Below are 12,403 nucleotides of genomic sequence, written 5' to 3' on the forward strand. Positions count from 1 at the left end.
TCTGATTTAGCCCGTTGCCATATTCCAGCCGGAGAAAACCCCATGTGGGCCCAGCTGTTCGGTCAGGGCATGGAAATCTCCTTCTGCACGTGGCTGGCGGAGCTTTCCCTGGGACCCTGAGCCCCCTCTTCTCCCCGGACATGGGAACCAAGGGCCGAAACCTCCCCAGGCACCTTCTGCCATCAGATGCTCTCCAGCTGGCAAAAGGATTTCCAGCCATCAAGGGATGCCGGGGGAAATCAGGGAGAGGAATCAGCACGGTGGGCTGACGGGGATGGGGGGAAACACCCCATCCTCTGGGGCAGGACCACTTCCCCGTGCCCCTTTGCTGCCTGCCCCGGCAGGATCAGGCCCCGGCGGGGGGGAAGGGGTTAATGCTGAGAGAGCAACAGCCTGGGGTTGACACTTGGAGGCAGGCGGGGCTCCCGGCGCCTGATTGGCCTCAAATCCCATCCAAAAGTGGGTTGGTGGTGTTTTGGTTTTTTTTTTTTTCCTTCTCTTTTTTCTTTTTCTTTTTTTTTTTTTTTTTCTGTGCTGGCTTTTTTTTCTCTGCTGCTTTTTTTTTTCCCTCTGCTGCTTTTTTTTTTTTCTCTGCTGCTGCTTCTTCTTTTTTTTTTTTTTTTTTTTTTTTTCTCTTTCAGCTCTCCTCCTCCCCCAGGCTCCGGCTGGCAGGGGAGGGGAGTGGGGACCAGCGAGAGAGCGAGATCAAAAATAAACCTCTTATGTCAAAGCCGTGGGGGGAGAAAGTATAAATACAGCCGGGCTCGGCGGCCGGCGCGGAGGCTGCGGGGCGGGAGCCGGTTCGATGGGGCGGCGGGGGCTGCTGGGGGGCCGGGCCCCGCTCCACCTGCTGCTGCTGTGCCACGCGTGGGCGCTGCCTCCCCCTCCACGGGAGCCGCAGCCGCAGCAGCAGCAGCCGGTGGTGCCCGCCCGCCTGCCCGCGCCGTCGGGGCAGCTGGCTCTGCGCCTGGCCGCCTTCGGCCGCGCCGTCGTCCTCCGCCTCCGCCCCGACGCCGCTTTTTTGGCCCCTCGCCTCCGTTTGCAGCGCTTGGGAGGGAGGCGAGCCCCGGGACGGAGCCCCCCCACCGCCACCCCAACCCCGCGCCGGGGTTGTTTCTACAGCGGAGCCGTCGATGGGAGCCCCGAGGCGCCCGCCGTCCTCAGCCGCTGCGGAGCTGGGGGCTTCCGCGCCGCCTTTCTCCTCGACGGGGAGGTTTACGAGCTCCAGCCCCTCGGGCGGCCCTGGCCCGGACCCCCTTGGAGACGTCTGCACCGCCTCCAACGCCGGGCCGCCCCGCCGGGCCGCCCTCCCCTCCCCGACCCCCGGGACCCGCCGCCGCCGCTGCTGCGCCGCGCCAAGCGCTTCGTCTCGCAGGCGCGGTACGTGGAGACGCTGCTGGTGGCTGATGCCTCCATGGTGGGCTTCTACGGGGAGGACGTGGAGGTAAGGGCTGGGGCTGTCCCGCTTCCCTCCGTCCCCGCATCCTCCCTGCCCCCGCATCCCTCTGTGCCCCCTGCTTCTTGCCCCTGCATCCCTCCGTCCCCCTCCCCGTTTTTCCCCTGCATCCCTCCGTCCCCCTCCCCGTTTTTCCCCTGCATCGCTCTGTGCCTCCCTGCTTCTTATCCCTGCATCCCTCATCCCTCCCTGCTTTGTCTCCGCACCCCTCCGTCCCCAGTCCCCACTTTTCCCCTGCGTCTCTCTGTCCTCCCTCCCTCCTGTGTCCCCCCCTCCAGTTTTTCCGTGCATCCCTCCACCCCCCCCCCAAATTTTTCCCTGCATGCCCCCCCCATCTGTCCCCCTTCATGCCAGGGACCACCTTGGGTGAGCGAGTAGAGAGTGGGGGTCCTTGGCTCTGTCCCCACCTCTGCTTGCTGTGCGGGAGCTGTAAATCCCCAGGGCAGGGGCAGCAGGATCGATCGGTGGGGTTCGCTGGGTGTTTGGGGACCCTTTCCCAGACACCCCCCATGCATCCCAGTGACCCATCGGTCTGGTCTCCCCACAGATGGGGACCGGAGTGGGTTAATGGGAAAGATCCCCGCTGGGAAGCGATGGGCTTAACTCCCTTCCGGACAGGAGCCGGGGCCAGATAGTAAATAAACCAGGGGCTGAGTAATGCGCAGTCCGGCTCCTGAGCCACCTGTTAGCAGCCGAGCAGATGCACGAACAACCCTTTCCGCCAGAAATTCTCCGTTCTCCTTCACCGCGCTCCGGCTGCGGAGAACCCGGGAGCTGGATATCCTGGCCTCTCGGACCCCCAAATCCATCCTCAGGGCTGCTGACCCACCGCTGGCATCCACACCAGATTCTTTTTTTTTTTTTTTTTTTTACCTCTCTCGCAAAGCCAACTCTGCCATGCTCCCCACAGTGATGGGGTTGTTTGCGTCCTGGGGCTCCAAATTCAGGTTTGCGTGGTTGGAAAAACGGACTCGGGTCTTTGCGAGGGAGAACTGTGCACCGAAGTTGCTCGTTCTCTGCAGTGGGTTTGGATACGGGGCTGGTGGAGGAGTCCTCGAAGCTGGTTTGGCTGGGACAGCCCTGGGACGTGATGCTGCCTGGCTGGTACCCAGCAGCTCGAGCTGTCCTCATAAGGGAGTTTCCAGCCTGCTTGGCTCCCATTTTACCATCATCTCCTCTGTGTCCCCAAGAGCAATATCTTTGTATCACCTCTCAGGTTATATCTTGATGGGAAGGAAGGAAGGAAGCCTTTAAAAATCTCATTTTGGATGAACAGAGAAATAGTGCATTTAACTATTTTGGAGAAAACTTCAGGCAGCTCTTGTGTACCAGTTAAAAAAAAAAAGCCACCTGCTGTGTTTCTGTGTCTTTTGTTCTCAGCAACAAAAAAAAATGCAGAGAGAAGCAAGGTTGCTGCTAACTCAAGAGATCAAATAGCCACCTCCCTTCTCCCCATCAGAGCTCAGCTGTGAACCTGATTTAGTTAATGAGAGAGCTTAATTCCACCTCATGCAAACCAGGAGATGAAGTGAGAGCAGAACCAGACCTGAAATCTGGGGGTTTAATGGTTCTCCTGGCCTGAGGATTGCAGGAGAGGGGGGATTTGGGGAGCATTTTGGAGGGTGCTGAGCAGTCACAGCTGTGGGTTGTGGAGGAATTGGCAGGGCAAGACTGGCAGTGATTAGGGAGAGCCCCCTCGTACAGGGATGGGTGCGAGGCCCCAGGGTGGACGCACGAGTTATCCTTTGCAATTTTCCTGCAGAGGACCCAAAATGCTCTGGGGAAAAAAAAAAAGAAAGGATGGTGAGCATCACTAACAGCATGAAGTGGGGGTTTTGAGTATGAGGCAGGAGATGGCACGGGGGCAAATCCCCCCGATGTGCTAGCCGACATGCTCAGGGGACGTTTGCCGAGACGCCTTAAAGCGGCAGGTGGTTACACAAATCGGCCGCCGCATCTCCAGCCAGTTGGCAGCAGAAGTGGATTCCTGTGGTGGGATTTCTCCTGTCTCTCGGGTGCGGACGAGACAGCTTTCCAAGCTCTCCTCTGCAAACGTGACGGCTACGAGCCCCTTTCCTTTCCTCTTCGTTCTTGCAAGCGCAGATTCTGCAATCCCCGGCTCCCAGAGCCGGTAACGACTGAGGACCAGGGCAAAAACCGTGTCGGTTTGATTAAGCCAGGATTCTTTGCCTGACTTCTGTGGCTTTTCCGGGCAGATTTACAATGTTTTTAGGAGCGCTGGTGCAATCCCTTCCCTCAGCCAGCTCTCCGATGCTGGGATCGACGGTCAGAGTGACCTCGGAGGTAAAGCCACCTTGGAGCCTCGGGTCCCCTCGCTCTTTGGCTCGCTTTGGGATATTTTGCGGCTTGCACGGGTGAGTTGGCTTAATCCCTTGACAAAAGGGATTCCTTTTGACAAAAGTGCTCCTGAACCCATCCCAAAGGCAACCAGGATGGGATTAAAGGAGATCTTTGCACAGAAAAGAGGGACCGGTGGTAATTTTGCCATCCACCAGCATTGCTGGTGCTTTTCCTCTGGGATCTGTCCCGGGATGCTCTCGGGATGGGGTTTTGCTTCATTTTCACCCATGACTGGGAAGAAGTAGTGGCAGTCCTGCGCGTGCCTCAGTTTCCCCTGCCCTGAAAGGGGAAATGGCTTCTTTTGTGGGAGAGAGACAGGCTGGGATGTGTTTTGACCAGTTTTTTTTTTAAAAGCTGGGCAGCCCTTGGGCCTCGCATCTGACCCTGTGTTTTCTTCCTTCTGTCTGTCTGCACTCCAGAAATTTCAGCTTTTCTTTTCTTTTTTTTTTTTTTTTTCTTTTTTCGCTGTTGCTGACCCTCCACATGTGCTATTTGTTGCTGACAGCCTCACGGTAGCCTCGATGCTGGTGGTACCACAGGCGTACCGGTCTTAGGGCTCTCCCAGAAGCAGTCGGAGGGATGGATGCAGGAGCAGCGGGAGGAACGATGCTCCTGCCATCCTCTCGGGCTTGGGCTGGTGCCCTCTTCCCCCCAGAGCTGATTTTCCAGCTGTATTTCCCAGTTGGACAGTCTTGCCCCCCATCTGGTCCCAATACACCCATCCTCAATGCTGGGAAGGAAAGCCCGGAGAAGGTAGTGTTCCCTCCTGGGAGGCTCGTCAAGCCAGAGCCAGTTTGCAAAGGCACAGGGAGGATGGGACAAGCGGGATTCTACTTGTCCTCAGCCAGTTGTTGGCTTGAAAGCGCTCAGTCAACCGCTCCTGAGCCCAAGGGATCCCATAATTTGCTTTTGGTCCCAGCTCCGAACTCTTGGCCGAGCCAAGGTGGTGCAGGTGGGTTACCGCTCTCCCCGGAGTGGTCAGGGTCCATCCGAAACCCAGCCGACTGCCGTAAAGCCCGGGGCTGGGTATAAATAGACAGCAGATGGTGGAACAAGTGAATTTGACCTTTTAATCTGCACTAAAGGGCTGTTTGTTCGGTTCGCTTTCAGTCTTCGCTTTCCAGGCGAAGGGAAGGCGGATGGATGTTTTCAGAGTCCCTCCGTTCCTGCTGCGGAAAGAGTTCCTTGGCTGGATGTAACCCCAAGGATGCGAGGGTTGGTGTCCCACGGAATTTGCAGTAGGGACTGAGAGCTCCCAGGTAACAACGACCACGATGGAGAGAAACCTTAGAAAAGGATGGGGCAGGATCGTTTCTCCCTTGGAAACGATGGACGATCCCATGGCACGCACTTCCAGCACACAGCATCCTTCTAGGTCTTCGCGCCGGTGATTTTTAGGAAGGTTCCCAATGGATTTTTCCCCATGGGGTAAACAATTCCTCTGGTCCCCTGGAACAACCGCTCGCTGGGATCTCGCCTGGGTTTCTTGCCTCAGCGGTGACTTCTCCGTGACATTTGTTGCATGCTTCGGGCTGGGATGTGAGTCATGTTGTGGAGATCGGGCCAGTCTAAATAAACCAGTCTATTTAGCGCTCCCATCATCCTTGCTGGGGCCTGCCCTTGGATAATGAGCCAAGGAGGACTCAGGATACGTCTCGCTGAAGGAAGACATCTGTTTATGGGGAGCTGCCAGCGACGGGATAAAATAATTTAAAATAGCCACAACCGCCCTGGGCGAGCGCCTCTACCCTCAGTGCAGCAAATACGCCGTCGCTCTTATGGGAAGGGGGTATCTCCCTAAACACCTCCCTCATTTCCTAAGAAAAAGACATTTTGCACGTATCACTGTCCTGGCAGCATCGCGATTGACAAGCGTGCGGAGCCAGCTCCACTCAGGAAACAAGGATTTGAGGTGAAACTCATCCGTTGGAGAGGGCTTCCAGTTTAATTAGGTAGTGGCGCTGGAGTGAGACTGCGGGGTGTAATTTGTCTGGGTAGGAGAGAAGCCACTTTCTCTTTCCCAATACTAGATTGTGTAATAGCTGCATTTTTTTCTCCTGACTCCGGGGCCGTGAACGGGTGCCAAGCAGAAGAGGAATTTCGATGCTCCGATAAGATGTTTACATCAGCCTAAGCATCGCTGGCGCATCCGACGTATTAAGTAATCTTTGGTCATCCTGGCCGCTCGAGCGGGGGACGCTGCTGGACGAAAGCTGGGCCATCCAAGTGCTTTGGCCCCGGTTTGTCACCGAGGTCGCTGGGTTGAAACTCTGCCGACCGGTACGGGCAGGAGTTTTACAGGCGGTTTTGCACCCACGGGAGGTTGCGTGCGTGAGGCGGTTCCAGCCCCGTGGCGCTGAGGGCAGGGTTAATGCTTTGGGAATATGCAAGAGCACTCGTGAGGTTTTCCTGAAGGGTTTCTGGGCGCGAAGGGTTCACGGCAGGTGGAAGGGGTTGCAGGGGTGTGTGTGTCCTGCCTGTCCTTCCCGCCGGCATGAGGTGTAAAGCACCATGTACGGAAAAAGTAGTGCTTGGTCCATCAACCCAGGCAGCTGCCTGTCAGACTGGATGCACTTGGCTTCATAAATGAGGTTGATTTCTTCTTTTCTAATCAAAAAAGAGCCTCAGAGCGAAGGTTTCACCCAGGCTTTGCCTGCCCCTCTTTTTTTTCCCACAGAACCACATCCTGACCCTGATGTCCATGGCGGCTCGCATCTACAAGCACCCCAGCCTGAAGAACTCCATCAACCTGGTGGTGGTGAAGGTGCTGGTGGTGGATGAGGCGGCGGCGGGGCCGGAGGTTTCTGACAATGGTGGGCTCACCCTGCGCAACTTCTGTAGCTGGCAGCAAAGGTTCAACCCGCCGAGCGACCGGCACCCGGAGCACTACGACACTGCCATCCTGCTGACCAGACAGGTGTGAAGGGTCCCGTGGGGTGAGGAAAAGGGTCAAGGGGTCCCTAAAGCACAGAGCTTGCAGCAAAGAAATGGGGAGGGTGGTGGCATTTGGGGTGCAGACCACCAGTGGGACCCCTTCGCCTTGCCTTACCCCCGCCTCGGTGCTGCTCGCTGACAGGATTTCTGTGGACACCAAAGCTGCGACACGCTGGGAGTGGCGGATATTGGCACCATGTGTGACCGCAACAAAAGCTGCTCAGTGATTGAGGACGAGGGCCTGCAGGCAGCCTACACCCTGGCTCACGAACTGGGTAACACATCCCTTCCCGAAGGGGGTTTCTGCTTTTTCAGCCTGGCGTGGCCAGCCCCGCTGCTGGGAGGGGACGTAGTGCAGCCCAGCACCGGCATCTCCTGGCTGGGTACCACTGGGGGGCTTCTGGCACTGGCAGAAGCTGGTTTGCACCAGTTAACATGCTTAGAAGTGCCTGAGTTGGTGTAAATTGGTGCGTTTGCCTGACGTGATGAGCTAAGACCAAGCACTCCCCCGCCTTGGTTTGCTGCTCCTAGAGATGCGCTGATTTTTTTTTTGCCCTGGGTGCAGCGGGCTGTACCTTTGAGACACAGCAAGCACACGCCATTTTGCTTATTGCTTCTGATTTATTGACGCCAACGGCTATTGCAGCAATAGGAACTGCTCGGGAACTTAGAGATGCTGCCAGCTGCCCTGCATCAGCTCACCGATGCTCTCTGCCCCCCAGGCCACGTGCTCAGCATGCCCCACGACGACTCCAAGACCTGCGAGCGGCTCTTCGGGCCCCTCGGCAAGCACCATATGATGGCCCCTCTTTTCGTCCACTTGAACAAGACCCAGCCCTGGTCTCCTTGCAGCGCCATGTACCTCACCGAGTTCCTGGATGGAGGGCACGGTAAGGAGCCTCATGGTTCAGGAAAACCTTTTCCTGAATTGCTCGGGCTCTTTGCAACACCTTGGAGGGATGCGTGGGGGGAAGGAAGTTCAAACAGGACCACAGACAGAGGTTTGGGGTGCCCTGCTTGGTGTGACTCATGTGTCAAGCCTTGACACATCTCTGCCTTGCCCAGGCGACTGCTTGCTCGATGCCCCAGCCGACCCCCTCGCCCTCCCTGCCGAGCTGCCTGGCCGAGGAGCCTTGTATAGCCTGGACCAGCAATGCCAGCAGATCTTCGGTAAGGGCTTCCAGCACTGCCCCAACACCACGGAGGAGGACATCTGCGCCCAGCTCTGGTGCAGGACCAGCAGCGGGGAGCCCCTTTGCCACACCAAGAATGGCAGCTTGCCATGGGCTGACGGCACACCCTGCAAAGCCGGTGGGCTGTGTTGGGATGGCCACTGCGTGCCGCAGGATGCCCTGAAACCCCAGGTAATTTTGGGGGATCGGGGACTGACAGGCCAGGGCTCAAACCTTTGCGATTCCCAAACTTCTGACCCTGGTGGTGATTTCTGAGCCAGTCAGCAAAGTACTTAAACCCAAGCTTAACTTTAAGCACATGAAGAGACTGGTGGAAGTCAGTAATAACTTCATGCGATGTATGCGCTTAAGTGCTTTGCTGGATCGGGGCCCCGTCTGGCGATGCGCGGAGGGGAGCTGGGGGGACATTTTAGCGTTGCTCCAGACCTTCAGTGGCCCTGGGAGCGAGCAGCTGGGGACAAACAGGCTCAGGGATGGATCCAGCAGCTTCTCGTGGCCTCTTGCAGTCGGCGGTGGATGGCGGCTGGGGCCCGTGGAGTCCCTGGGGTTCCTGCTCCCGGAGCTGCGGCGGCGGCGTGCAATTCTCCCACCGCCACTGCGACAGCCCCAGGCCCCGGCACGGCGGCCGGTACTGCGAGGGCCAGCGCACCAAGTACCAGTCCTGCCACACCGATGAGTGCCCGCCGGATGGTAAGCCCAGCCTTGCAAAGCCATTCATCCACGCAGCAAAACTACGCAATTCCCAAATGCAGGCCCACCTCCTGCCCCCGTTCCTCCAGGATCCCTCACCAGGAATTGCTCTCCCTTGTATATTTGTATTTTTTGGGGGCACTAGCTTTCGACTGAGGGTTGTGATCCCCTCTGGCTGGGTGGGAGGTGTGGGGCATCCCAGCTCCACTTGCACGCTCCCGCAATCTTCAGCTAGCTCCTGCATCTCCATGACTGAGAAAAAAAAAAAAAAAAAAGACAGTTTCCCATGGCTTTTGGGTCAGGTTTCGCCTTTCCTTTCAGGGAAAAGCTTTCGGGAGCAGCAATGCGAGAAATACAACAGCTACAACTTTACGGACCTGGAAGGGAATCGCCTGGAGTGGATTCCCAAGTACGCGGGGGTGTCACCCCGAGACCGCTGCAAGCTCTTTTGCCGAGCCAGAGGGAGGAGTGAATTTAAAGTCTTTGAGGCCAAAGTAAGATACTTGGTGATGATTGTCTCCCCTCTTTACCCCATTTCAGCTCAAAATCCTTAATTGCCCCTCTGCGTCCTCCCTTGCCTAGGTGATCGACGGCACGCTGTGCGGCCCGGAGACCCTCTCCATCTGCGTCCACGGCCAGTGCATCAAGGCCGGCTGCGACCATGTGGTCGGGTCCTCCAAGAAGCTGGACAAGTGCGGGGTGTGCGGCGGCAATGGCTCAACTTGCAGGAAAATATCCGGCTCGCTCAACCGATCCAAGTAAGGGGAGAAGGGGGTCTGCAGAGACCGGCTGTGGGGAGAAAAAACAGCTTCCCCTCTCATTCTCCTTTCTTTTTTTTTTTTTTTTATTGCAAAACTGCTAGGCTAGGATTATTAGGACTCCTAGGTCACGTAAAGCCATTTTTTCCTCACCTAAACCATCACACCAAGCTGCAGACCTTGTTCGCAGCAGATGGATCAGAGGAGCACTTGGCTTCCCCTCCGTGCCATTAACCCAGGTTTGCAGCCATGCCAAAAATCCGCAGCCTCGCAACAGCCCGGTCTCCTCCTTGGACTCCCGGGGCTTACGTGAAGTTTATTTCAGGGCAGCATTATGCAAGCCAAGCAAAGTTTATTTCCTAAAATAATAGCTGGTGCTGACAGCGGCGATGGGCTCGGGACGCCACTGCAAATAAATTGGCTGCCACAAGGAGTTTACAATAGGCATCTCGCCCCAGCGCAGCGGGTTGGACACGTATTCAAGGGCTGATGCGGGATATAAATAGCTTAATCGCTTTTCCCTGGGCCTTAGGGGTGAATTTCAGTCCTGGGATGTAGGCATGGAGGCAGCCGCTTCCCTTGCCCCAGATCCTCTGTTGCTCTGCCAAAGAGCTGAATTTAAGGCTTTTGTTGAAAAGATGGCAACGAAAGCCCAATGCGTCCAATTCCGTGCGGTGAGGTGACTCACGCAGTCAAAGTAGATTTCCTAAATGGTTTCCTTCCAGGGAGCCAGCTGAAATGGGGCTTCCACTCTCCCATGAATTGTTTGTGGTTGACTAAAGAGAGATTAGCGTGGTGGCTACAGCCAAGAAGAGATCCCATTAAGATAAGGGCTAGGGAAGCCAGGGTGACCGAGAGCAGAGTTTGACCCAAAGGCTTTGGTCCAAAATACTCTAAACCTAATCAGCGACCACAGCATTGACCGTGGGGATGCATGGAAAATGATTCTGTGACGATGCGAGTCATGCCAGGGTGGCGTTTTATTATAGCAGCATCGCTCATTTTTGCATGTAATTCAGCAAAATCTTCCAGCCGGGCATGCATCAGGCACGATTGCAATATTTCCAGCTCCTGAGCACTCTGGGTGACAGAGGAATGGCTTCAGAGCCATGACCCCGCTCGCCAAGCGCGATCCCCTGCATGGGTCTCCTCTTAGGTCCAGGAAAATAACCGTGTTCCTTTGCCCCCCTCAGATATGGCTACAACGACATCGTCACCATCCCCGCCGGGGCAACCAACATCGACATCAAACAGCGCAGCCACCGAGGGGTCCGTCACGACGGGAATTACCTGGCCCTGAGGACCCTCGAGGGCAAGTACCTGCTGAACGGGGACTTTGCCATCTCGGCCATGGAGCAGGACATCCTCATTAAGGGGACCATCCTGAAATACAGTGGCTCCATGACGACTTTGGAGAGGCTCCAGAGCTTCCGACAGCTCCCAGAGCCCCTGACCGTCCAGCTGCTGACCATCGCCAGTGAGATCTTCCCACCGAAAGTCAAGTACACCTTCTTCATCCCCAAGGACGTCCCTTTCAGCAAGCAGAAAGGCAAAGAGAAGAAGTCGGCCAACGTCATCCGACCGATGCTGACCTCCCAGTGGGTCCTGGGCGACTGGTCTGAGTGTTCCAAGACGTGCGGCTCTGGCTGGCAGAGGCGGACAGTGGATTGCCGGGACGTGGAGGGTCAAACCTCCTCCACCTGTGACAGAGCCCTCAAGCCTGAGGACATCAAGCCCTGCGGAGACGTCCCCTGCCCGCTCTGGCGCCTGGGTCCTTGGTCCCCCTGCTCCCAAACTTGCGGTGAGGGCGTGCGGACGCGCAACGCCTCTTGCATCGATTACGCCGGTAAAATTACCGCCCCAGAGAAATGCAGCTCGCCGGGGCCACTGCCGGCCACCACCGCCTGCGTGCTACGGCAGTGCTGAGCCGGGACGGGCTTGGTGGCCGTGCAACGCTGGGGCAGGACAGCGAGGATGCGGCGGGCTCACTCGCCAGATGAATAACCACTCTCCAGCGGTTCATCCCCACCCCATCGACGTCTACCTCAGAGGGGGGAATAATGGCAGCAAAACGGGGAGGAATCACTTATTTTCCTTTTTTTTTTTTTTTTTTCTTCCTTTCTTTCTGGCTGGTTGCTCGCAGGCAAGATGTAATTTAAGGGGAAAAATAAGCGTATCTGTAGGGTGTTACCAAACAGCTGTTGTTAAAGGTGGCTGCAGACTCTGTTTGCAAGGTTCTCTGGGGTTTGTCGCTGGAAAAAATTGTGGAGCCTGGCTTTGCCATCGCCCTGTCCCAGCTGCAGGTCAAGGAGGTCCAGGGTGGGCAGCTTTGAGGCGAAAAACCTCTGCCTCCAAACACCCCCAGCATCCGCAGTCACTCCTAGAGCTGCAGCGCCATGCCTTGATTTCCCCAGTTCTAAAACCAAGGCTTCGTTACATCTGATCTGGCTTGCAGGGCCGCTGTGAGGATTAATTAATTGCTAATTCTGCAATGCTTTGACCATGAAATGCCTGTTGCAATACCCCATCCTCCCTCCAGAGCAGACACTTGGGTCTGCCAGCCTTTCCTCTCCCATCCTTGGCTTTTGGTCTCCTGTGTGCTCATTTTCTCAGCTCAGCTTAAATTTTGAGATCGTTTGGCTTGCAGCAGGGATGAGTCTGGGACCTGCAGATGCTCAGCCTCTCACCAGCCTGCCGTGGTGACCAGTGCTGCTCTTCACCTCTGCTTTCCTGGGATACGTGAAGATGCTTGGTTCTTGTGCCAGGCTCCAGCCTTGCTTGAGCAATTCTTGTTCTAAAACTTTTTTTTTTAAGAAAGAAGTTGGAGGAGGGGGGATAAAGGCCAGCTGCAGAATTTGGATGCAGAGCTGTTAGGGCTTTTGTTCAGACCTACCTTGGGGCAATGTTCTTCGTCTGCTAATTAATCTCCAGGAATTTAAGCCCTCTCTCGCTCTAACAAATAGCTGGATGCTAAAGTCATGTAGCCTTGCAGGGTTATTTTTCTTTCCCCC

At 56.3% G+C, this 12,403-nt stretch overlaps 1 protein-coding gene across 1 annotated transcript; it reads left to right on the top strand.

Moving 5' to 3' along the window:
• The first annotated feature begins 805 nt into the window (after nt 1-805).
• ADAMTS8 (ADAM metallopeptidase with thrombospondin type 1 motif 8) lies at nt 806-12,133 on the top strand. The gene is made up of 9 exons (XM_086766116.1): nt 806-1,444; nt 6,495-6,734; nt 6,894-7,026; nt 7,474-7,641; nt 7,817-8,115; nt 8,451-8,634; nt 8,956-9,128; nt 9,217-9,392; nt 10,586-12,133. Exons 1-9 carry the CDS (start codon nt 806-808, stop codon nt 11,316-11,318), a joined length of 2,745 nt encoding a protein of 914 aa, XP_086622242.1. The 3' UTR covers nt 11,319-12,133.
• Nucleotides 12,134-12,403: the final 270 nt, after the last annotated feature.

This window comes from Chlamydotis macqueenii, chromosome 24, assembly GCF_036417535.1.
Source record: "Chlamydotis macqueenii isolate bChlMac1 chromosome 24, bChlMac1.mat, whole genome shotgun sequence".
NCBI lineage: Eukaryota > Metazoa > Chordata > Aves > Otidiformes > Otididae > Chlamydotis > Chlamydotis macqueenii.

Coding starts and splice junctions, on each gene's coding strand:
- ADAMTS8 (XM_086766116.1), top strand. CDS start 806: ATGGGGCGGCGGGGGCTGCTGGGGGGCCGGGCCCCGCTCCACCTGCTG. Junction 6,735..6,893: donor CCATCCTGCTGACCAGACAG/GTGTGAAGGGTC, acceptor GCTCGCTGACAG/GATTTCTGTGGACACCAAAG. Junction 8,116..8,450: donor AGGATGCCCTGAAACCCCAG/GTAATTTTGGGG, acceptor GGCCTCTTGCAG/TCGGCGGTGGATGGCGGCTG.